The sequence below is a fragment of the Chelonia mydas genome, chromosome 7, assembly GCF_015237465.2.
Source record: "Chelonia mydas isolate rCheMyd1 chromosome 7, rCheMyd1.pri.v2, whole genome shotgun sequence".
Classification (NCBI taxonomy): domain Eukaryota; kingdom Metazoa; phylum Chordata; order Testudines; family Cheloniidae; genus Chelonia; species Chelonia mydas.
In genome coordinates, this window is record NC_057853.1 from 101,496,664 (window position 1) to 101,523,311 (window position 26,648).

The window sequence follows — 26,648 nt, forward strand, 5'->3', positions numbered from 1 at the left end:
GCTGTATCTGGAGGGGTTCTTAAGGAGGATGAATGTTAATGAATTCTATTAAAACAAACTTTTTTGTTGGCAAGTCACAAGTGACAGCAAATCTTAGCCTTGTGGCTACGGTTATGAGCACCCAGGCAGGGTTGCCACAGACAGTAATATTCCTAAATTCTCAAAATAGCTTTTGAGTTTGAGCTAGTAAGGTATCTAGGCGGGGTTTCACTGAGGCTAGCAGGCACTGTTTTAAGCCTGCTTAGATGCTTTTCTAATGCATACAGTTTATCAGAGTCAGTACTGAAGCCATTCTGTTTGTTGTCTAGAATACCTTGTTGATGCAGTTAAAAATTTAGCTCGACTCCAGTACATAACCCTTGTCATCTTGTTGATAAGTAAGTACTCCAAATGGCTAGGTCCCCAGTTACTGATTAATTGCTTTCAGCTCTGAAGAGAATGAAGTCATTCTGTTAAGCAATGCAAGGACAGGAGCAGCTATCTGGACTGGCTATACTCTATGGAGGGTGGGGAGATTTGAAACATGTAAAGAGAAGCATCTTTTATGAGAAACAGGCCACCCAGAACAGTATGCAGGAAAGGGGGAGAGGAGAACCTGTTCCTGAGTTAGTTGTATTAATTAAGGCCAGTACGTGTAATGTTACATGGTTAGTTTGCTGACTCAATAGTTATGTCATTACAATCACCTTGAGCATGTAATGTAGACGCAATATCGACAGTGAACCACTGAAAATATTTTCAGCCTCACTTTTGATCCGCACGTACAGTTGCCGTTTCCCATAAAACACCACATGCTTTTATGTCTGCAAGAGCAATTAAGGAGGCCCCTTGAAAAATTGATGCTAATTCTTTCTCTGTCCATTTAAAAACCAAACCAGTGTGAAGGTAACTAAAGGCCAAATTCTACTCTGAGGTGTACTACATGATCCATACACTTTCATCTAAGAGCAGAGTTGTGCCCTTGCTTTGAAAATGTGCCAAAAACCTTTACACAATATGTCAAATAAATTATATATAAAGTGCTCTATTGTCTTTATGCTGTGCTTAATGGTCAGTTGGTGCAGAGCTACTGAAATAAAACATTAATGTGTTGCATAAATTATACCACTGGATATCTTTTATTGATTGGAATTACAGCAGCTTTTTTCTTCCTTCAGTTGAAGCCAGCAGGGATTTCTTGCAGAGATTCAAGTAATTCCTGTGATCTTCCGGAGTTCTGCACTGGAGCCAATCCTCACTGCCCAGCTAATGTATATTTGCACGATGGACATCCATGCTACAGAGTAGATGGGTATTGTTATAATGGCATATGTCAGACTCATGAACAACAATGTGTCACACTCTGGGGACAAGGTAAGTTCAGAGTACAAAGAGCTGGGTATTCTAGGTATTATGTCAATTTTTAATAAAATAACGAATATCATATGACTTTGGAAGGATGTGCAAGAAGTGTTATGTAATGCAATATGTACCCATTGTGATCAGAAATACACTTGAAGAAGATGTGCCAGTTTTTTGTTCACAAACATATTAATAGATTTTAAGACCTCTGTATTAATAAAGTTCAGATAAGTAAAGAAGTTTAGTTTTAGGGGTTTAGGGCCGATCCTCAGCTGATGTAAAGCAACATAGCTTCATTGAAGCCAATAGAGTTACTCCAATTTACACTCTCTGAGGATCTGGCCCACAGTATTTTTTGTTCTGATGGAACAGTTTTAGGATTTGTTTTCCCCTTTTGTTCAGAGTGGTGTCTAGTGGTTATAGCAGGAAACTGAAGACAATGTTCCTGGCTACTACTAACTGGCTATGTGACTTGAGGCAAATTACTGTACTCAGGCCCTGATTCTGCCATGACTTCACTGGGACTTAAACGCATATTTAAAGTTAAGCACGTGCTTGAATGCTTTGCTGAACTGGGGCCTTGTGTCATCCTGTAAGATGCTGAGCACTCGCAACTCTCTTTGAAGTCATTAATGCAAATGGAAATGAGGCATTAAGACCTCAGGAGTTTACAGCCTGATTTGTGTGTTTGTTGTGTGTACATACACAGTCCCACACAAAAGTTGCATCTGAACTACTCCATCAAACCCATCAGTACACTAGCAACCTTACTTGCAAACCATAGACATACTCAGTGATGAAATCCACTTTTAAATCCCATGGATACAGGAAGTTGTTTCATGTACAAAACAAAAACACTTTGTAAAACAGTTTTCTATACAATGGAACGTTACTCAGTTGAATTGTTAGTAATTCCTGTCACTGAGATAAATCCAGCTGAAGGTCAGGAAGCTGAATTCTCAGGGCTCCATTGCCATCTTCATTTCCTGAGGAAGAGGTTCCTCTGGAAGCTCCGGTGCTCAATGTCTGTTTTCTCACTACCATCTTTAAAAAATCCTGTGTAATGTGGGCTGTGCTGCATCACAAGCCTACAGCAGAGAGGAGCTACTAGGGCACACTTATTGGGAAAACGGTCCAAGATCTTGTTGAGCCCGGTTGGTCATGAAAGACCTTACCTGGAATTACCTCATTTGTCTCATGATTAGTTTCAATAACATGTGCATGCACACGCACACCCACACCCGTGCCAGCTCTGCACGAGAACAATGATTCTCTGAATTACAGCAACAGCCAGAAATGGTGCAGCTAAACAGGAGGGAGTAACAGTATAAGGTTTTTATGGCATGGTGATAAAACCCCTTGAGACTTTTAGCATTTGTGACGTTGCACTGTTGCCAACCCCAAATCGAGGGGTCTGATTCTGATCTCACTAACACCTTTGTAAATCAGAAATAACTCCACTGAAGTCACAGAGTTACACTGGTGTAAATCCTCTCCAGGTAAGATCAGATTCTGCCTCCTTTATCCCATGAGAATATGTCAAACAGCCTGAGTCTTTCTTCCTAAATGAAATTACAGATACCTGGTATGGTTGTGGCTTCAATAGCTGTGTTATTTTTAAGGCACAAGGCCTGTACCTACTCCTGAATACAGTCGTGTTTGTGAGAATCAGGGCGAGATCCTCAGTTGGTATAAAATGACAAAGCTTCATTGATTTCACAGGATCTACCCCAGTTTATACCAGCTGGCCCAAGGCTTTTAAATAATTGTTGAATAAAACTCCAACACTGAAGGAAAGAAAAAAAGTACAGCAGCTGGGAGTAAAACAAAATACAAAACCACTATGGTGAGTTTGAGGGCTGGATATGTGGACTAGCTTCCAACTAGACCCCACTTAACTACATTAGAGAGGCACATTTTGGGCAGAGAGCGGTGATTCATAATAAGCATCAGTGAAAACTGGAGTATGGTTAACCAGAAGACTGTATATTCTAGGTACTTAGAGGGCCTTGGTTACTGTAGTAGTGAGTGCCTCATAATCTTTCTTTGAGGTAGGAAAGTGCCGTTATCCCCATTGTTCAGGTGGGGTACTGAGATACAGAGAGACTATAGGTAAAATGACTAAAGTGAACCAGGCTTTTCAAAAGCATCTAGATGATTTTGGAGCCTTAGTCCCAATTTTAAAAGTAACTTCGGCACTTGGCAGCTTAAGTCCCTTTGTCTTTCAATGACATTAGGCTCCTAAGAGTATGTTTACACTGCAAAAAAAGCAAAAACAAACAAACATGGCAGTGAGTCTCAGAGCTTGAGTTTACAGACTCAGGCTTGCAGGGCTTGTGCTATGGTGCTAAAAGTAGCAATAGACCCAGGCTCGAGACTTGCTGCCATGGGTTTATTTTTTGCAGTGTAGATATATACTCTGTGCTTAACTCATTTATGAAAATGGGATATAGGCCCTGAGCCACTTTTGAAAATTCTACCCTAAGTGACCTGCCCAAGGTGTCACAGAAAGTCTGAGGCAGAGCAATAAATAGAATCTAGTCTCCCAGATTAATATCTAACCACAGGACCATCTTTCCTCTACGCTATTCGGTGAAAAATGGGAGCAGGGTAGAGCAGAATTACAGTAGAGAGAGAAGGAGACTCAGGCAAAGATAGGAGGACTTGTGGCACCTTAGAGACTAACAAATTTATTTGAGCATAAGCTTTCGTGAGCTACAGCTCACTTCATCGGATGCATTCAGTGGAAAATACAGTGGGGAGATTTATATACCTAGAGAACATGAAACAATGGTTATCATACACACTGTAAGGAGAGTGATCAGGAAAGGTGAGCTATTACCAACAGGAGAGTGGGCGGGGGGGGGGGGAACCTTTGTAGTGATAATCAAGGTGGGCCATTTCCAGCAGTTGAGAAGAACGCTATTCCTCAGACTGCTGGAAATGGCCCACCTTGATTATCACTACAAAAGGTGCTCCCCCCCCCCCACCCCGGTCTCCTGCTGGTAATAGCTCACCTTACCTGATCACTCTCCTTACAGTGTATATGGTAACACCCATTGTTTCATGTTCTCTGTGTATATAAATCTCCCCACTGTATTTTCCACTGAATGATCCGATGAAGTGAGCTGTAGCTCACGAAAGCTTATGCTCAAATAAATTTGTTGGTCTCTAAGGTGCCACAAGTACTCCTTTTCTTTTTGCGGACACAGACTAACATGGCTGCTACTCTGAATCAAGCAAGGATGTTAATCAGTGAAGGATTATAGCAGAGCTGGAAATATTTACCATTATAAATAGCAGTAATGTAATGCTGGCACAAAACAGTCTCTCTTAGAGCCTAACATTTTTATACTAACCTTAAAACAACAGATGTGTAGCTTGACTCTTTTATAGAAAAAACAGATTTTACACTTGATTGTACAGCAAAACTCCCAGCTGGTGCCAATAGATCTCAGATGTGTGAGTTGAGAGCAATTTTTCCCGCTTTAATTCAATGCCATGTAAGAAAGTGAAGTTTAAGTGGCCTCGTCTACACAAAAAATTTAGGTTGACCCAGCAACCTCACTCAGAGGTGTGAAAAATCCACACCACACAGCGGCGAAATTAAACCGACCTAACCCCAGTGTAAACAGCACTAGGTTGATGGAAGAATTCTTCTGTCGACTAGCTACCCTTCTCAGAGGGGTGAATCTTAATGGGAGAACCTCTCCCATCAGCATAGGTAGTGTCTACACTGAAGTGCTACAGCAGCATAGCTGCAGTGCTGCGGCTATGCGGCTGTAATGTTTCAAGTGTAGACAGGCCCAATGTTTTCTGTTGTTCTTTTTATACTGCAGTAATGTGGGAATCATAAAAATACTTCCTGTAAAGCAAAAAGAGAGCCTGAACATTCTACGATGCTTTTCTTAGCCACATCTTTATAATATTAACAGCACCTTACAGTGTATAAATTTCACATTTGAATCCAAATTGTTATAATTATTAAAAAAAACCTACTGTAGCCAGAGAGAAACACAGACCCTGGTTCACTCTCTCACTTGCACACATCACCTGCTCTTCTTTTTCTTCCCAATAAGCAAGTTGGAATAGCAGGATGTCGTGTGGGATAAAGCACAGTAAGGTTTCCTATATAAATATATTCAGGTCCTTGGTCTGGGTGTCCTTTGTACATGTTTACTTACAAAGGCCCAGTACCCCCACTCCATGATAAATGTTGATCCTACCTTTGTAGATCTAGTTAAAGAAAAGCCATGAGAGATTTGAGTTTGTTTAAATTAGGGAGAGCAATGAGAATCTGTTTCAGGAACAGAAGAACTACACTGTATCATGTTTCTTCAATGCTTCAAGCAGATAAGTCCAGTTTACATGGAGAAGTACTTTTCATGACCCTGCCACCCAATAAAACCAGCAGTATTTTAGGGTTGAGCATACCAGGATATCATCTTTCTTAAAATAATTTGGCATGTTTTTCCAGAGTCCATTTAATCTTTGTAAATTAAGTATCCCAAGACCAAATCCTAGTCCACCGTGTATATCCACACAGTGGAGTCCTCAAGAGCTGCCTAGGTGTCACAGAACCTTGCACTTGTCTTCAGGACATTATTTAGTGCTTACATGACTGACCATTCCCTGACAGGGAAACTGTGTGGCTCATCTTGAGTAAGGCTTTGTCTACACTGGCAAGTGAACGACAAAACTTTTGTCATTCAGAGGTGTTAAATCGCCCCCCACCCCAAAAAGGGAAAGCACCGCTGTGAACAGCCCTTTGTCAGCAGGAGCACTATCGCCACTCATTGGGGTGGAATTTTTTTTGTTGGTGGGAGAGCTCTCTCCTGCTGACAAACAGTGGCAACACTGCATGCCTTGTAGCTGCATAGTGTAGACATAGCCTAAGACAGCACCTGAATGACAATTTAGCATTAGAGCTACCAAACAAAGAAAGTAAGGGCTTGTTTGGAACATACGGCATGGGAAGGAGTTTTGCAATACTCATTGAGACCCCCAAACCACTTCCTTCACTCAGTCTTTTGCCCACAGGAGCACAGATCATAGACTAACATGTAACTTCTGGCCTTCTCTTCATTCAGTCAGTTGCAGCCAAAGACTGCAGTGATGTTAAATAATCTAAGTGTAGGAAAGAGAAGCGCAAGCAGCCTCCTACCCCACACCTAGACACACTTGGGAAAAGTGCATAACCTCCTGGAAGCTCAAAGGCCTCCACAGCTAGAGTTTGGTCCTAGATCAAGGCCACTTACAAAACATACATTGTGTGTTTCACCAAGCCTTTGGCTGGACAGAAAACACTGCTGCTGGTGGAATAAAAGCATACGCAGGGAACTGTCTTTAAAAATAAAAGTAAACTTGTTAAAGAGCATCCACATTGTGCTCAGCCCCCCGTACGCAGAATATTTTTTTCCTATTTCACTCTTGCATGTGTAAGTGACCAGGTGGGTGAGGTAGTATCTTCAGAAGAGCTCTGTCTCAAAAACTTGTCTCTCTCACCAACATAAGTTGGTCCAATAAAAGATATTACCTCACCCACCATGTCTCTAATATCCTCGGACCCACACAGCTACAGCAACACTGCATACTTTTGCATGTGTGTCATTTTTAATACTAAAAGGGTAAACTGCTTCTACTTGAAACATTTTTAATTCTAAAAAGTCATATTGCCATTGATTTGACCTATTGACAGTAATATGACTGAAGGATATATCAACCATAAATGCCTTTGTATAATGTCTGCTGCTCCATTGGCATTTTCTGGAAAAGCTAGATATGCAGATAAAACTATTGGAAAGAGACAAATTATTGATTTCCTGGGAGTGGGGGAAATGTTAACCTTTAGACTGCTGGCATTTTTTACACTGACAGGCAAATGAATCTTTAGAAAGGGGGTGTGTGTGTGTGTGTGTGTAATGTGGGGCAGATTGTGCAGCCGAGTGACACATGGCATTCTTGTTGGATGGAGTCTGTCTGCTGGTGCTATAGCCAGCCGTTGCAAGTAACAGGGATTATCATCTGAGCTAGTACCCCATTAGTATGAGAGAAGAGAGGGCTCTGCTAGATGACCATTCACTCCCTATGAGGAGTCTGTGACTCTACAACATGCTGGTGCTTCAGGACATGCTGCGGTGCTCATCTTCTTCCCGGCCTTTTCCAGGCATGGTGTAAATGAGGGCTTTGGGGAGCCAGTTGCAGGCACTGGCTTTTTAATAATTAGCGGGCAGCTGATTTTGTTATGTGGCTGTTTGAACAGCCATGGTCATTTCTTTAGGAAGAGTTCTTCAGCTTGTATGTGTGTGTTTGCTGTGGGTACCTATGCTCAAGGCAGAAGCTCTTAAGAAAACAAAAAACCTACAGCAGTAAATCAAGATAAATTAGGACATTATAATACAGGTTGCCCCCATCCAAACTGGCTGTTTAAACTATGGTTAAATCATTTTACCTGGAACTCTGGTCTAACCAAGCTTTAAATTGATTTATATCTATCTGCATGACCAGTAAATACAAATGAACTTTATATACCCAAATTCACAAGTACTTGAACATGATAAAACATGATTACCACAAATTTAGGCCCAGTTCCTCCAGTCCAACTAGAGCTACAAAGTTAGTATCAAGCACAGACTGGGACTCGTTGGGACCCAGCATGTTCCCCAGTGCAAAGCAGAGCAGCTTAAAAATTGGGCTGTCTTACACAGACTGCTAGCAGCCCACCAGAGCCCATCCAGATGGACAGTTAAGGGCCAGTGATGCAGGCACTATACCAGCTCTGCACCACCAGACTATTCCCCCTATACAAAGAGACTTCTCCATTGGCCAGAGAAAGCAGGTTGAGGTCTGCTTTGCACCACCGAAACAGCACAAAGCAGACTTAACAGGATGGAGAATCACGGCTTTAGCCTGCAAAATTTAGGATTCCTGCGTGTCTTTCTTGTATTTATTTATACACGCTTACATGATTGATACTCATTAGTGTAGTGTCTGAGCTTCAGGTCTCCCACTCACCCTATGGGGTTATTTTCCCCATTTGAGAGACCAGGCACAAAGACACAGAGAGATTAAACATCTTGCCCAAGGTCCCACAGAAAGTTTGTGTCAACATTGAGAATTGAACCTACATTTCTTGAGTCCCAGTCTAGTCTCTTAACAAGACCATCCCTCCTCTCCTGTCTGCTTTTCATTCCAGCACCTGGTACTTCTGTGTTTGTACCCTCCTCTGCTATCAAAACTCTCTCACCTTCCCAGATTCGAACTCTCCTTCTTCGCCTGGACTGTACTCTTTAAGCTATTTTTTTAATTAAAGCCGGTCATGGAAGCATCTGAAACCACACAACATTTCTCTGTTTCTGTATTATAACTAAAGAAATGAATTTATCAGTTTGCCCATCTGAAAAAAAAAATCTATCCAGGCTGACCACTTTAATGGCATGTTTGCACGTGATGTGATTTCAGATGTCTGATTTAATTCCTTGGAAAAAGATTTGGACAGGAAGGGCTGATAGGACCTTAATTATAGGGTTGCAATGCTATAATTATCAATAGCAAAGTGAAATAAACTCCGCTCATCCAGATCAAGGAGCTTAATATCCACTGGAAATATTTTCACAAATCATTTTGTTTCTTCCTCTTGAAGTAGCAAAATAGAGAAAGACAGCTCTTTCTGCTTCAGTTTATGTGCTGAAATTGTGATAAATGGGCTTCTTCAAGAAACACAACATTATGATTTTCTTCCATAAGTGTCCTTTGAAATCTTTCTTTTAACCCAGTAACTCCATCTGTTCACTTTCCTCACACATTTATATGTTTGCAACTATAATAAATCCAAAGCTGGTAAAAAGACCAATCTGGAGAAGGCTTCAGCCATCTGAATCCCAAGCCAATGAATGTTGTGCTTTCAATTAGGAGACAGAAATTTAGAGCTAGGATTTGGTTTCCAGACCACAGTTGACCAGTGGGAGTCAGGTGCTTTTACACGCAGAGTATTCAGAGCCTGGTAGGAATGGACGTTCTGTTCTCTATTATTCTCTTAATAAGTAACATCAGTTGGAGTTGAATGTTCCTGTTGCCCTAGAAGAGACAGATATGTTCCCTGTCCAGCAAGGCCTCTTTTGTCATCTTTAACATGCTGGCTGCTTCCACATTAAAAAATATTGGTGGGTGTCCCACTCTAAAGGTTCAGTCAGAAAATAAAAATATACCCCAATCTGCTCTTCTTCTTCATCCAGATCCTTATCCAAGGAATGGCCATTGCCTTATTGAACCCTGATTGCTGGTCTTGAGGCAGTGCAGATGCATGTATGCAAGCAATGCTTTTACTCAGCTGAACCCACACACCATTCTGGTGCAAACATATCTGTGCTTTGGACTGCCAGAGTGAAGCATTCTCTTGATACACTCTCAGGGGAAGTGTTCATTACTGTAGTAATATAACATACTACGTAAGAGGTTTCCCAGCTGAGAAGAAGAGACCAGAATCAGGTGCACAAGAACTATTCAGTGCTGCATTCCTTTGGTCAGTTATGAAAGCTGGGGCTAAATAATTAGGTCTGTGCAGATGTAAGAGGAAACGGAATTAGGCATACTTGGTTTTTTAACTTATCTTCTTCCCCATCCCACTTTCCCTCTCAAAAACCAGTCATAGCCTGTGCACGTTTTAATGTTAGTCTGATACTGAATAGCCATTGGCCCTGAACTGGAAAGTCAAGAAGGAAATCTCATAGAAAGTGAAAGTCGCATTTTGGCTTTCATCTGGGTAGTTTATTTGTCTAGATGCTTCAGTCAATTCACAATTATTGCCTGTGGTTTTCTGAAAAAAGTGCAAGGATTCTGTGTGAGACCTTTTTAATAGTCTCAGATTTGAGAAGTATCCTGAACTCAGCAAGCTTGTTAGTAATCATTAAAAGATTTCAGTCTCTTGTCCTTCTCTCCAGGAGAGCAGCAGCTCATATTTTGTTCCCCCTATGCCCTATTTTCTGGGTTTTCCAGTTTCAATATGTAAAAAGTTAGAGGAAGGTGGGGAAGCCATCTAAAACCTCTCTTTAAGATTGCAAATTTTGTCCATTGTAGCATTACCTTGCTGTTCAGTTAAGGATATTCTATTAGTCAAGCTTCTGACTGTGAAATGTAGATAATTAATTGAGGCTTTAATCTTTGCATTATTAGTGAAAAGATTCATACTAACTGTAACTTTTTTCAGCATATTTAATTTTATTCTCCAAGAGTATGAAACTCTTTTTTAACCTCCCTCTTTTAAAAGTTTTCCCCCCAAACTGCAGAATTTTTACTATATACACACGTTTGGAAGCAGCTCAAAACATTTGGCAATTGTAATGCTCACTAGGATATTCTGTTTCTGTTGTTAAGGAGTAGGGACATAATGTGCTAAAATTGTAATATTCTCAGCCTGCAGGTTTTCAAATAGTTTTGTTTTGTTCTTTCATTTTCCTGATCTGGACAAAAGTCCAATGCTTGTTGGCTGTATTCTACACGAGGGCTTTTTTTGTTAACGGCCACTGGCATAGCTACATCAATGCTATCAATGGTGTGAGTGCTGGTACAAGCAGAGGTCCAGGCATCTGCTTGAACTTTAACCACTGTGTCATCTAACTCTTCTCAGAGCAAGTCATGGTGCTTGGAATGCCAGTGATGACTTGCACACACTGTTCCCTCTAAACTGTGCACATGTGCGCGCACACACAGATCCTAAACCCCGCACACATGGCGAAACACCGCGTGCACAAAAATTTGCACAGAAGCACAAAAATTTGCACAGAAGAAATTTTTTGCGCACAGGGCCTGTCAAAAATTAGAGGGAACATTGCTTGCACATGGTGTATAAGTACTTCCATGGGGAGAAAATATCAGTGACTAAACCTGTTTAACCTAGCAGATAAAGGTGTAACAAGAACCAAATGGCTGGAAGTTAAAGCTGTGCATTCAAATTAGGTATAAAGTGTGAATGTCTAACAGTGAGAGCAATCACCATTGCAACAACCTACCCAGGGCAGTGGTGGATTCTCCATCTCTTGAAGTCTACACATCAAATCTTGGGTGCTTTTCTAGAAGATAATGCTTTAGTCAAATACAAGTTATTGGGCTCAGTACAGAAGCAACTAGATTAAATTCTATGGTCTGTGTTATACAGGAGGTCAGACTAGATGATCTAAAGCTCCAATCTGGCTTTAAAATCAATGTATCTGTGACCTGTCTATACAAGCATTCCCACCTTTGCTATAGCCAAAGAAGCTGCACTGGTGTTGGGAAATATTTACATTAAAAAGGCTAGTGTAAATAAGGTGCAGGTGTCATGTAGCTTAATGGTCTCCTAGCTCAGTCACTTCATTAGAGAATTACCCTTCCCTCAAACCAGTCCTTCCTCTTGTTTGGAATTTTGAAGAACTGCATGTGATTTATGAGCTCTTTACATATCCCTTTCTCCCCATTTCGCTCAGTGACCTAGCACTTCTCTTTAGCTATTCTTTAGCTCTTAAGTTCTCACTTAGCTACTCTGAAGGGAAGGAAGCCAACTGGCAAACTATTCAGTATCTTTCTTAGCCAAACTAGTTACAATTGTTGTGTCCTAGGAGGATACATGAGGGACACCATCTAGGCATCTTAAAGGAGAATTAAGCCTGCCATGCTTATCAGTTAGCCTAGCCAAGAGAGACCACCAACTGCGGACAACCCACACATTCAGGTTGCTCAATTAGCAGGCTGAGCAAGCACAAGTGTTTTGCTGTGCTTTGTCTGTAGGCAGGCTACATCTTACCTTCACCTAAAACACCTATGGAGCTCAAAGACAATTATTAAAAACACTGCATCAGATGAAAGTCTTGATTTGTTTTTGTTTCAGGTGCTAAACCCGCCCCTGGGATCTGCTTTGAGAGAGTCAATTCTGCAGGCGATCCTTATGGCAACTGTGGCAAAGACTCCAAAAGTTCCTTTGCTAAATGTGAACCCAGGTAGGGTCTCTCTTTGCACCCAGAACAACTGACATTGCAACACAAGCCTCAGGTTTTGGATATCTTTAAAATTATTTAAATCATTTTTCCCTTCAGAGATGCTAAATGTGGAAAAATTCAGTGTCAAGGGGGAGCAAATCGACCTGTAATTGGTACCAATGCTGTTTCCATAGAAACAAATATCCCGCTGCAGGAAGGAGGCAAGATTCTGTGTCGTGGTACCCATGTGTACTTGGGAGATGATATGCCTGATCCTGGTCTCGTTTTAGCAGGCACAAAATGTGAAGATGAAAAAGTAAGATTCAAAAATACTCTCCAAGCAGCCAATTCTCAATGTATAAAAGTGGAACTTTACCATCCTTGTGTTTCAAATCTCTGTGTACTAAGACAAGTGTCACTTTTTAATTTTATTATTATATCTCACTGTCTTCCACACTCTCATACTGTGCCAGATTTTTACCTACTCCTTCACTTTGCTTCTGTTTTTGAACCCACAGTTTTGCAAGTAGAATGTAAATCACTTAGACATGTGATTTATGAGCACAGACAAGTACTTTTTGTACACACAGCAGAGATTTTACCTCCTGCAAAATAATTCCAGAAGCCAAAATAAAGGCCAATTATTGAAAATCTGGCTAAGTATATTTATTGATGGGAGCTACACCTGGACATTAGGATTGTAATTAATCAGGTCTGCATGTTGTCTTGATTCAAGATTTGTTGTTTACAGAATTCATTTGTTAGGTCAAAAGATTTACATACACAGGGTACCCAGTACTTCCTGAATGTCCTTTAGACCCATTCAGAGCAACCAGTTTGTGTTTAATGAAACATAAGATTCAAAATATAAATGTTCCTGAATTTTCATACCAATATCCAAAACTTTCAGAGTCCATGAGGTTTCTTGGTATTTTTTCAAAATTCTGATTAGCCTCACACCAGCTTCGTAATGTGTTCATGAGATTTTGCTAATCATTGCTCACACTTCCATATTTCACTTTCAGAAAAAGCTGTTTATTGAAATTGAGGCAATTGCTAAGAAGAAAGGCAGCTTCTGCCTGCAAAGAATGGCCTTTCACTTCAAAGGGAAACATAAACCAATTGTTGTGCTGCCACCAAAGCAGATTTTTGCACGCGCATGCGCGCACACACACACACATTTTGCAGGCATTGCTAATTGTTTTGCACATTTGTAGTACAGTTTCCATCTTGGCACCACATCCATAGTTTTGGCTGCAGAGGAAAAGAGCAGAGGGGGTAATAGGAGACAGAAGAGCCCTGTGGACATTGGAGTGCTATGAATTTATTGGGGGAGGGAAGAATGGTGTCCCGGAACTACTGAGGAGCAGGGGGCAGTCATGCTATTGGAGGATTGTGGGCAGAAAGGAAAAAGGGGAAGAGCCTAGAAAAGTTTAGGTAAGTTAAAACAAAACCATTCATATATCCAAATGCTTGAGTTTTGCTGAGTTATCATAATTTGTTAGGCATATTGGCAACCAATTTAAAACATGTCCTAATCATGACTACAAAAACTATATTATAAGAAAACGCACTACCCTCCAAAAATGTTTTCAAGTAATTCTGTTATAAAATGGTCTATAAAATGGCTTTTCAAAGAGAAAACTAGTGAGGAATCCAGTGGTATAAAATCCCCCCATTCAAGTTCTGTAGTGAGTATCTAATCTTTCTAATCTGTCTAATTGTATACATATACACAAACTATCGAATATACAGCCTAATACTTATGAAATTGAATGTTTTACTTTGAAGGCATTACCACATTGTATTACGGATTCAGAATATGAATTTAAATATTCTTGATTTTTTTTTGTGCTGAAGATATACAGTTTGAAATGCAGCCATTTTAATGGGCTCAGAATTCTCTGTGATAGTGTACTCTGAATATCTGAATTGTGAATACTGCTGTAATCAGAGCATATTCACTACATGCATGCACGTGGATGCCAATTCTCTCTAATTTGTTTCCCGTTTTTCTTTCCCCCAGGGGATAACTTCCCTGATTAGACATCCCTTTTGTCTACTGCCATCACTTTTACCCAGCCTGCTGCTAATTATTGTGACTGCCTTGTAATCCTACTAAACTTTGAACTACAGAGTTAAAGGAGAGCAGAATTTATACACTGGGTTTTTTATTGTTGAGCTAGTATAGTAACAGTCATTCCAATCGTACTATTTGTTTCAGCTTGAATTGGATAACTTTTCATTACAATCAGTTACATCAGTCATTTCAATTTGTATTGGTTGGTGTTTTTATTAGATGGTGCTAATCTTGCTTTATCCCAACCTTCAACTGTGTGGGAAGAGTGAAGTTAACTCTCCGTAATGATTGCAAAACAAAGAACTTTGCACGTGATTATATATGACACTCTATATTTGTTAATTTCTATTTAACAGAAGGGTAAAAGCTCTTCCCCTAGGCTAATGCTAATTTGTAATTTCCTGTGAGATGATTATTTTACCTGATCTGCAACTCTATTTATAGTTGATTTAAAAAATAATTTCTCTTGAAAAAATTCAGTTAGAAAGGTTTAGATTTATCAGATGAGATTAAATTATCCGCGCCCCCTCTCCCCCCGCATTGATCAGTATTCTTTTGAAAATATTCAAGAATTTCCAGACATCCCAGGCCATCTCCTCCACTGGTGTAAATCAACATAGCTCCACGTACTGGTGTAAATTGAGCTATGTCAGTTTATACCAGCAGAGGATCCGATCTTTTAATTCAGGAAGTTGTCTGTTGGCTTGTGAGAATTCTAATACAGCCAGTTCAAGTACATGAAAGAATCCGGTTTGGCATGGTCATAATTCTGGAAGAATAAGAACACAATTACGTAAATAATAAAGTGTTTTAGTAGTTGTTAATTTTCAAAAACTAAGAGACAAATCCTCACCTAGTATAAACTGGTGTAGCTCCATTGAAGTCAGTGGAACTATGCAGATTAACACTAGCTCAGGATATAGCCTTCGATATCAGATATATCTGAAATTCAATCTTGCAATACCCTACATGCTAGTCAAGAGTGATACCAACCTTTACCCTGACCTGGGATTGAAGTGGATTTTAACCCCAAGGATTTACAAGGATGATAATATAAAGGGCATACTTTTTAAACGTATTTAGACATTGCTGAGCTCAGTGTCACAATGCCTAACTGATTTAGGAACCTTAGTCTTGTTTTCAAAAGTGATTTAGGCATGTAGAAGCCCAAAGCCCATTGACTGCCATGCATGGCGCATAAATGCCTAAATTCCTTTTGAAAATGAAACTTAGGCTCCTGAACCAGTTACACATTTCAACACTGAGTGCAACACCTAAATATCTTTAAAAATCTGGGCCATAGGTTCTGATTCTGATCTCCCTTACATTGCTGTAAATCAGGGATAACGCCACTGGTGTGAAATCAGTTGCTGCATAGGCAAATCAGTACAATTGCTACTGGAAAGGTGATAGATGAACAAATGTAGCTGTAAGGATATAATAGTTCACTGTGTGCACCCTAGGTATGTTTTTTTCTGCAACATTAAAGCTGTTCTTTCTCATTTTGCAGATCTGTCTTAATCGCCGGTGCCAAAATATTAGTATATTTGGTGTTCATGAATGTGTAACAAAATGCCATGGACGTGGAGTAAGTATTACAGAAACAATTTTTTGCAGTCAGTCAATACCCAGCTGAGCAATAAATCATTCATTTGTCACAGCTCTGGAATCTATGATTCTTTGTAATATATCAGCCAAAGTTTTTTCAACATTTCACTCTAAAGATATTAATTTTCAGTGCCCTTTATACACTGCGAGAAATTAAATGTGATTTTTATTTAACAAAAAAAATTGATCCAGTAGTAATTAATCTTTTTTTAAATTAACATTCTGTGATGAAAAGGAATTGTGTCATCTTCAAAGTGATTTTAAACCTACCCTTCCTTCATGAAGAATTTCCTATTAACATTTCAAACAAGTTGTCTCTCTGTGGTCCCAGCAGTGAGTTATAGTATGCATCTGAATTGAGATTTTTCAAAAAGCACTTCAAAAAGGATTAAAATAAAAAAAAAAAAAAAAAAAGCAAAACCATGCTGACTGCAGTGTATGAATTACAGGGGAATTACAGACCAGTCACCTTAACTTCAGTACCCAGAAAGATAATGGAGCAAATAATTAAGCAAATCAATTTGTGAACAACCTAGAAGATAATAAGGCTATAAGTAATAGTCAGCCTGGATTTGTCAAGAACAAATCATGTCAAACCAACCTAATAGCTTTTTCTGACAGAGTAACAAGCCTTGTGGATGGGGGGAAGCGGTAGACGTGGTATATCTTGACTTCAGTAAGGCTTTTGATACCGTCTCGCATGACCTTCTCATAAACAACTAGGGAAATAAAACCTAGATGGAGCTAGGTGGGTGCATAACTGGTTGGAAACCTGTTCCCACATAGTAGCTGTCAGTGGTTCATAGGCAAGCTGGAAGGGCAAATTAAGTGGGGTCCCACAGGGATCAATTCTGGGTCTGGTTCTGTTCAATATCTTCATCAATGATTTAGTGAATGGCAGAGAGAGGACACTTACAAAGTTTGCAAGTGCTTTGGAGGATAGGATTAAAATTCAAAATGATCTGGACAAACTGGAGAAATTGTCTGAAGAAAATAGGATGAAATTCAATAAGAACAAATGCAAAGTACTCCACTTAGGAAGAAACAATCAGCTGCGCACATACAAAATGGGAAATGACTGCTTAGGAAGGAGAACTGCAGAAAGGGATCTGGGGGTCCTAGAGGATGACAAGCTAAATATGAGTCAACAGTGTAACACTGTTGCAAAAACAGCAAACATCCTACTGGAATGTATTAACAGGAGTGTTATTAAGCAAGACATGAGAAGTAATTCTTCTGCCCTACTCCATGCTGATTAGGCCTCAACCAGAGTATCCAGTTCTGGGCGCCACATTTCAGGAAAGATGTGAACTAATTGGAGAAAGTACAGAGAAGAGCAACTAAGGTCTAGAAAATATGACCTGTGAGGGAAGATTGAAAAAATTGAGAGGGGACGTAACAGTTTTCAAGTACATAAAAGGTTGTTACAAGGAGGAAAAATTGTTCTCCTTAAACTCTGAGGATAGGACAAGGAGAAATGGGCTTAAACTGCAGCAAAGGAGGTTGAGGTTGGACATTAAGAAAAATTGCCTGTCAGGGTGGGTAAGCACTGGAATAAATCGCCTAGGGAGGTTGTGGAATCTTCATCATTGGAGATTTTTAAGAGCAGATTACACAAACACCTGTCAGGGACAGTCTAGATAATGTTTAGTCGTGTCGTGAGTGCAGACGACTGGACTAGATGACCTTCTGAGATCCCTTCCAGTCATACGATTCTATGAAAGTTACATGAGAGAGGTTATCATAACTTGTTTAAATCTAAATCTATTTCAGTTCACAAAACGTTTTAGCGATAAAGAGCGCATAAATGTTTTTAAACACAATTTATATTTTTCATGAAAGTGTTAATTATTTCAAACTACATCATTTTAATCTTGATTTTCTGCATGATTGGTTCATTTGTTTCTGTGAAAGCCTGTGCCAACAGAAATCATGCTTCAAGAACTATAGGAACTAAAAATCCCTTTTTATAATTAATAGATAATAGCTTGTGTTTTGAGAAGGTTTGCAGAGTCAATGATAATATAAGTTCTTCTTCAAGTGCTTGCTCATGTCGATTCTAGGTGTGTGAGTGCCCACGTGCACAGTTGTCAGAGATTTTTGCCTTAGCGGTATCTGTAGGGTCAGCAGTGGCACCCTCTGGAGTGCTGTGCTCATGTGTCGGTATATTAGGCACTGCAGGCCCTATGCCTCTCAGTTCCTTCTTACCGGCCATGATGGTTGGTCGGAGTGCCTTCCCCTTGCCTTGCAAGTGGATAGCGGTTTTCTTTAACTCTCATTGTTGTTAGCTTTGTATATTGTTTCTTTACAGTAGGTAAGTGTTAAGTAGTGTTACTTAGTAAGTTAGAGTCCCAGCGGGGATTTAGCCCCAGGGCGGGGTATGCCCCGGTCCCCAGGCTTTAAACCTTGTTCTGCCTGCAATAGGCCTGTTCCTGTTAGTGACCCCATACCAGCTGTCGCACATGAAGTACAAATGTCACATTTGCAAGAACTTTCGTCCTCGAACTCAAAAGCAGCACAACATTTGTCTAAGGGCCTTCCTCATGGAGGCTGCACTTCGCCCGGCATCAGCACCTTCCCACTCTGACTCTACGCCCAGCACCTTCACCCTGGTGCACAGTGCACCGCCAACACTGGGCTCTGCCTGGCCCTGCTCCCCTTCGCCGGTGCCCAAGAAGCATCTGAAGAAACGAGACTCCCCAGCACTGAGCAAGAAGGGTCAAGGGAACCCTTGTTGGGCAAAGGACCCAGTTCAGGCCACCTGCCCACTCCGTAGCCACAAGGGGGTACCTCTCCGGCTGGATGCCCCAGTCCCCCTTAGGGATCCACCACCAATTCCCGGGAGTGGTAGGGCACCCAGGCACTTGGCAGGGCCGTCGACGTCTGAGGCCCTCCCGGTGGCCAGGGATCAGAGAGCTCTCCCAGCGCCGCCAGTGCAGCCCATGGTGTTGGATCCAGCTAAGGTTTCCCGAAGGGGTAAGCCAACCATGAGACCTCCTCAGAGGGAAGCCAAACGCTGTTGGTCCCCAGAGCAGATGCAGCATTCCCCATGCCTGTGGCTGGGATCCCTGACTCTACAACCTAGGTCTCCTGTCTTACAGCCCAGGTTGCCAGCACCGCGCTTGCGATCACCATTGATGTGCCTATGGTGAGACGTGGTCTCTGTACATCTGACACAGATCATCCTCCTGCCTGCCTACCTCTCGGCGTAGATCTCCATCGGTACATCGTTCCCCTCGGAAATGGGATCAGTCATTGGCATGGCACTGATTTCCCTGCCTCCAGTACTGGTCTTTGGAATGGCACCGGTCCTTCAATTCGAGGCATCAGTCTTCCACGGCTACGGTCAACTGCCAGACACAAGCTTCTATGGCCCCACCCTGGTCCCTGGAAAGGGACTCGTCCAGATCAGAACAGGACTTCAGCCCCTCGCCATGACAGCAGCAGCCCTTGTGGCCGCCCGAGACCACCTCGGCTTCCACAGTGCCAACCTGGCAGCAGGGCCAGTGGCAGGCGCAGTGGTCATATTGGAACATGTCAGGCATGCCAATGCCCTTCGCGCATCACTCCTCCCTTGCTGCCTCAGAGAAGCAACCCACAGCACCGATGGCACCGGGCCCGGTGCTCAGAGCAGAATCCGATACTGCAGTAGAGGAGCGGGCACCCACTCCAAAAGAACCTTCCCCCACGGGGGACAACGTCCCAGGCCCTCCCCGCAGTGGTCTAATCCTCATCCTTGTCACCAGACAAGGCAGTAGCAGGCCCTCAAGCGCCACACCTCCTGATGACTTTAAGGAGCACCAAGCCTTGCTCAGAAGAGTGGCTTCGAACTTGGGCCTGGAGGTGGAAGAAATGGCAGAGCAGCCTGATACTTGATTCACCGTGCTTCTGAAAGTTTATTTGACAGCCAGCCTTCAGTTTAGGGTGTCAAATCACCAGGCTTTATTGGGGAGATACGATTTTAATCTGTGGGACTCCCTCAAAAAGCGTAAAGACTCGCTACCCCAGGGCTTGGCCCAAGAATTCACCGCCAATTTGGAGGAGGGTACCACAGTGGCAAGGACCTCCCTCCAGATGGCCTGGGACGCAGCCGATTTGGCAGCCAGGGTCGGTGCCTCGGCCATGGTAATGAGGTGCAGTTCCTGGCTTCAATCCGCAGGTCTGTCCCAGGAGATACAGTCCTCCACCCAGGACCTCCCATTCGATGGGAGCGGTCTCTCCTCCGAGCAGACAGATGCGAGGCTGCATGGACTTAAGGACACTTGAGCCAAATGCCCTTCTGCACCAAAGTCCCTCCCAGAGCCCACACCCCTCACCCTCTCCTGCACCCCAACACTCTGCCCCAGCCTGGACCCCTTCCTGCACCCAAACTCCCTCCCAGAAAGAAACTAATATAACAGCTGTTCTAAGGTAAGTAGTAGGCTATTTTGAATTAACTTAACTATATTTTACATGTTTTCAGATTGAAATGTAACCACAGAAGGGCTTTATGTTAATTAAAAGGCAAGTTTCATTTAGCGTTAATAGCCTCGATGCCATAATTGTGATCATTTTGTTTTAAATTAGGAAAAAGACTTGTATTCAGGGGCCCCACAAAATCTAATAGTCCCGGGCCCAAGGAGAGTTAATCTGGCCCTGACCAGGGTATCCGGTGCAAGCAGGCTTCACTGTGATTGATCTTGGACTACCTTCTGCACCTCAATCTCCAGGGCCTGTCTTTTTCCTCAATTAAGGTCCACTTGGCACTATTTCGGCCTTCCAGCCTCCATTGCAGGGCAGGTCAGTCTTCGCTAACAACATGACGGTCAGGTTTTTGAAAGGTCTGGAGCAACTCTATCCCCATGTTCATGACCCTGTCCCTCCTTGGAACCTGAATCTCGTGTTGACGCGGCTCATGGGTCCCCCTTTTGAACCTCTGGCTTCCTGCTCCCTTCTTCTACTCTCCTGGAAGGTCTAATTCCATTTTACAAGGACAAGGTCCAGCTACAACTGCACCCGGCTTTCTTGTCCAAGGTTGTTTCACAGTTTCATACAACCCAGGACATATACTTACCTGTCTTCTTTCTAAAGCCTCCTAAGTCAGATGAGGAGCGTAAATTACACTCTCTGGATGGCAGGAGAGTATAGCCTTTTACATCAAAAGGATCGAGCGATTCCATAAGTCGATGCACTTGTTTGTCACGGTGGCGGACAGGATGAAAGATCTTCCAGTGTCTTCCCAGAAGAATTCATCATGGATCCCCTCCTGCATCTGTTTTGCTATGATCTGGCGAAAGTGCCTCCACTGGCGATTGTAACCACCCAGACAACAAGAGTGCAAGCCTCGTTGGTGGCCTTCCTGTCCCAAGTGCCGATTCAAGATATCTGCAGGGCTGCTACCTGGTCATCCATTCACACGTTCACGTCTCATTATGCACTTACCCAGCAGGCCTGAGATGATGCTGTCTTCAGTAGAGCAGTGTTACAAGGCGTACCTCCATGGATACTGCTTGTGAGTGACCTAGAATGGAATCTACATGGGCAAGCACTCGAAGAAGAAAAAACGGTTACTTAGCTTTCGTAACTGTTTTTCTTCGAGATGGGTTGCTCATGTCCATTCCATTACTTGCCCTCTTACTCCTCTGTCAGAGTTGCTGGCAAAAAGGAACTGAAAGGGTGTAGGGCCGATGGCGCCTAATATACCGACACATGAGCGCGGCACTCCAGAGGGCGCCACTGCCGACTGTATGGATATCGCTAACGCAAAAATTTCTGATGACCGTGCACATGGGCACACACACATACACCTAGAATCTAATGGACATGAGCAACACATCTCAAAGAACAAGTTACGAAAGGTAAGTAACTGTTTTTTGTCAATGTGCGGAAATAAGCATCGACTTACAGATTGGCATTTGTACCTCAGTGCTATGGAGAACACATGGTGACTTTTAAGAAGCAAAACAAGAATTTGCAGAGTTGTAGATGGTAATCCTTGTAGAGCTGTAATTTATAAATTACTGTAGCCTACATAATATTTTTAACTGTCCTCCTGTATGTTGAAAACAAATCAGTTGTAATGTTTTATATGACTCTGGAACATTTCCTTTAAAAGTACTGTGAGAGGAAGCGAAGGCTGAGTAAATGATTATTTTTATTGAACTATGCAGATTCCCCAAAATACGGCCTTACTGAAAGCATGCAAATTGGCTTCCTCAGAAAAAGCATCTTGAGAGGTTATTTGACCTAACTAGATTGTCTTAAGCAGGATTCTACTGATCAATCTGTTGTCAAGTTTTCCCATGGCAAAGGTTCCTGCAGAGCAGTGATGATCAATGTTAGTAGGACTAAGGACCCCCTTGGCACCTTGCCATAAGTGCAAGAGTGTGAGAGTGATACAAGTGTAACTCTGCCTTGCTTAGCCCTATGCAGCACAATGTTTATCTTGTTCAATCGTACCATAATGGCAAGGGTGCATCATTAGCCGCTGCTTAAAATCCCGGCAGCACCTCATTTGGATGGGAGGAGAGGGTCTTCTCCTGGGCGAGAACTGAAGAGCTAGCCCTTCGTTGGAGAGCTGAAGGTTTCTTTTTTTTTTCTTTTTAGTATCTCTCTCAAGAATAAATCACTGGGATCCTGTTAGCTCATTCTCCCTTGTGCAATGGAAACAGGTTGTTATTATCCTATTGGGTCTGTCCCTTGGTGCTCCCTCATGCTGCAGGTCATGCAAATCTAGTGTCAAGAAGAAAAGTTTTAGTCGCAGAAACCTGGGGCAGGTCAGGTCTGTTCAGAGGTGCCCACCTTGCACCATCCTTCTCATCTGTCAAGATCCCTCTTCGTCCAACCTGCATACCCAGTGTGATCAAACTCTGTCCTGCTTCCAGTTCCCTGTCCCCTCCCTTTGACTGAGAATGTTGGTCACCCTTAGAGCTGAGGCCTGAGAAGTGGCAGTATCAGTCGGCAGTCCAGCCCAGATAGATTAGGACTGGGACCAGGAAGCAAGCTGCTCAGGCATTGTTGGGGCATTAGGAAGGTGAGAGGAATCTTGTTCCTTTCAAGGGAGAAAGAACAGGAGTTGTGAGAAAGTGGGGCTCCTGCTGGAGAGGAGAAAGGGAGACACTGAAGACGACTGTACTGAGTGTTATTTTGGATGATTGAAGATGAACACTACTCCTCTTTGATTCTCTGAGGTTTATAGTTCCAATAGAGGTACTATATGGCACTTACAGTTCAAGTTATCAATACGGGAATAGTGATTTAGGTTCCACATTGCTATTAGGATATACACATTTTGAAAAATGTGTAAGCAATTATATTTAATCGAGGTGGTGGCAGCAGGCTGATTTGGATGTGTTCCTGTTGTGACATGAGCTTTAATCCCCATGCATCTACCCCTGCCTGAGTGAAAGCTCCTATAGTCTGATAAGAATCAATCTAAGCTGCCTGGAATAACTTTTCATATTACTTCATTTGTCGTCATTTTATTTTGAAGGTCTGTAACAATAAAAAAAATTGTCACTGCGAAGCTGACTGGGCCCCTCCCCATTGTGACAAGCCAGGGTTTGGCGGCAGCATGGACAGTGGACCAACTAGACAAGCAGGTTAGTAATAGCTGATGCTTTCCTGCCATTCCATGGTAGAAAGGGAAAATCCAAATGGGTTTTAATGAAATAGGTACTGAGACTGCAAAACTATCAATAAATTAGTCAAGCTAGTCCAAATGAATTGGCACTAATTAAAATTTAATGAAGCAAAAACACTGCCAGTTGATTGTAGCAATGTTACTGCATAATTAAGAACACAACAACCCAGAGATTTTGTTTGTTTTTAAGAGTACATTATCCAGTTAGGTAGTTCTGGGATGTGGGGTGATGGTATATTGGTGTGAGCAAAAGATTACGAACCAGGAACTCAAGTTTTAACCCTAACTCAGTGGTGGACATGAGCAAGTAACTTAACTTTTCAACTGCTGTAAGGGCTTACAGGGTACCCTGTAACAGTTCCCACGTATTTATTGGTTTCAGAGTAGCAGCCGTGTTAGTCTGTAACCAGAAAAAGAACAGGAGTACTTGTGGCACCTTAGAGACTAACAAATGCTCTAATAAATTTGTTAGGCTCTAAGGTGCCACAAGTACTCCTGTTCTTTTCATATATATGGTAATATGATAAGAGACTCAATAAATAAGAGAGAGAGAGACAGTGTTTCTGATCTACCTTGAGATACATCAAACTCCAAAACATCCTCCATTGCCTACAGCATCACTGTATCAGCATGGGTTTATGGAAAATAAATCTTCACAGACTAACTTGATATCTTTTCCGGATGAGATTACAAGTTTGGATGATAAAGGTAACAGTGTTGATGTAATTTACTTAGACTTCTGTAAGGCATTTGACTTGATACCACACAACATTTTGATTAAAAAACTAGAATAAAGAATTATCATCACACACGTTAAATGGATTACAAATTGGCTAACGGAGAGGTCTGAAAATGTAACTGCAAACAGGGAATCATCATTGACCAGGTGTGTTTCTAGTGAGTTTTGGGGATTGTTTCTTGGTTTGATGCTATCTAACATTTTTATCAATGACCTCGAAGAAAACTTAATATTCACTTATGACACACAGACTGTGGGAGTGGTAAGTAATGAAGGTGACAGGTCGTGGATACAGAACGAACTGGATTACTTGCAAACCATGTGTATTTTAATATGGTCAAATGTAAACAAAGAATGCAGGCAAAACTTACAGAATGCGGGACTCTGACCTGGAAATAGACTTGGAGGTTATGGTAGATAATCCGCTCTACATGAGCTCCTAGTGCGACACTTTGACCAAAAGGGCTAATGTAATCCTTGGATGCATAAACAAAAAATCTCGAGTAGTATTAAGGATATTACCTCAGTATATGGCATTGGTGTAACTGCTGTTGGAATACTGTGTCCAGTTCTGGGGTCTACAATTCAAGAAGGATGTTGATGATAAATTGGAGAGGGTTAAGAACAGATCCACAAGAATGATTAGTGGATTGGAAAACATGTCTTACAGTGATGGACTCAAGGAGCTCAATCTATTTAACAAACAGAAGGATAACAGATGACTTGGTCACAGTTTGTAAGTGCCTATGTGAGGAACAAAAAATTGACAATGTGCTTTTCAATCTAGCAGACCAAGGATATAACAAGATCTAAAGGCTGGAAGTTTAAACTAGACAAATTCAGACTACAGATAAAGTGCAGATTTTTGACAGTAAGGATAATTAACCCCTGGAACAATTTAGCAAGGATCGTGGTGGATTCTCTATCACTAGCAATTTTTTAAAACAAGATTGGATGTTTTTCTGAAAGATATTCTCTAATTCAAAAAGAAAATAATTCAAGGAAGTTCTTTGGCCTATGTTATATAGGAGGGCAGACTAGATGGTTACAGTGGTCCTTCTAGCTTTATACTCTATGAATTATGAGACTGATTTTCAATAATATATTTGTACAGTTTGTGCATGCAAAGCCACACCCACAATTGTGTGCCTAATGTAAGCCTGAAATTACTGTCGTTACAAGTGCAAATTGGGAAATTGTGCACTCATGTGACCAGACATTCATGCATGCTATTAACTGATTTGCATGCATGCACTTTTAAAAATCGGAACCTCAGAATATGACAAATCCAGAAAAATAAGTAACTGTCATATGGTGGCTTTTATAGTGGGGGAAACTTCTGAATATGTCACAAACATAAATCCATTTAACTTTCACATATTTTGAAAATTTGATGCTAATGGAAGATATATATATTTCCTGTACCCTGTGCCTTCAATTTCCCTATGAGCAATCCCTGAAATACCGGCCGTTGCATCCTATTTCTCCTCTAGCCAGACACAGATTTTTTCGATATGTGTTGATAATCCTTAGATACATGTTACATTTCAGAGTACCATAACGTTAGTGATTTCAGTGGAATTCTAATTTATATCAGTGACAGGAGAATTAGGCCCATAGTCTACTCACATTTGCATATGTGGCCTATGATTTCCTGGGAAGTAATCTGAGCTCCTTTCATGAATAATGCTATTCAAAAATAAATTGGATTGTATTCTCTACATACTGGATCCTGCAGTGAATTGTAATGCTGAACTAGTGACCTCACAATCATTTCCATGGCAACAACATGACATGATTTCACTGCAGGACATAGCAGAAAGAAGGTTCTGAGGGAGAAAGATTTTATTCAAACACCAAACTTCTGACAAAACAGTAAAGAAACTGAGCTCAAGAAGTGAGCAAGTACAGTTATTAATGTGTAAATATTCTCATTTTTCCAGGTGTGCTCTAACATAAGTCCTTCTTAAACTTACCTTGCTATGGCTAAGTAGTGCAGGGAACTACAAAATCTGACTGTACATATCATGTAGAATGTGCTGCAATACACAGAAGTAACTGGGGAGAAGGCAAATATAGGGTGTCTTCAATAATTCAATTCTCTACTTTGAAAGGAAGCCCTTTAATGTTACTTTTAAAATTAGTTTTCTGCAGTTTTATATATCATGATACTTTTGCCATCTATTTTCAATGCCCATGCTCTACTCAGTAGTACTGGGAATAAACAAATATAGAATTTGCTAGGGGAGCTAATTTTTCTTCCCTGACACTTGTGATTTAAATATGAGCAGTTGATACAAGGTTCGGATT

The 26,648-nt window shown here is 41.5% G+C and overlaps 1 protein-coding gene across 1 annotated transcript in view; it reads left to right on the plus strand.

Moving 5' to 3' along the window:
* The window catches only part of ADAM12 (ADAM metallopeptidase domain 12), a 341,603-nt gene that overhangs the window by 293,142 nt on the left and 21,813 nt on the right, over positions 1 to 26,648 (plus strand). Inside the window, exons 14-18 of the mRNA XM_007053046.4 lie at positions 1,158 to 1,353; positions 12,203 to 12,311; positions 12,408 to 12,606; positions 15,881 to 15,958; positions 23,450 to 23,558. Of these exons, the coding sequence (XP_007053108.2) occupies positions 1,158 to 1,353; positions 12,203 to 12,311; positions 12,408 to 12,606; positions 15,881 to 15,958; positions 23,450 to 23,558 (691 nt within the window). The remainder of the gene's footprint in view (positions 1 to 1,157; positions 1,354 to 12,202; positions 12,312 to 12,407; positions 12,607 to 15,880; positions 15,959 to 23,449; positions 23,559 to 26,648) is intronic.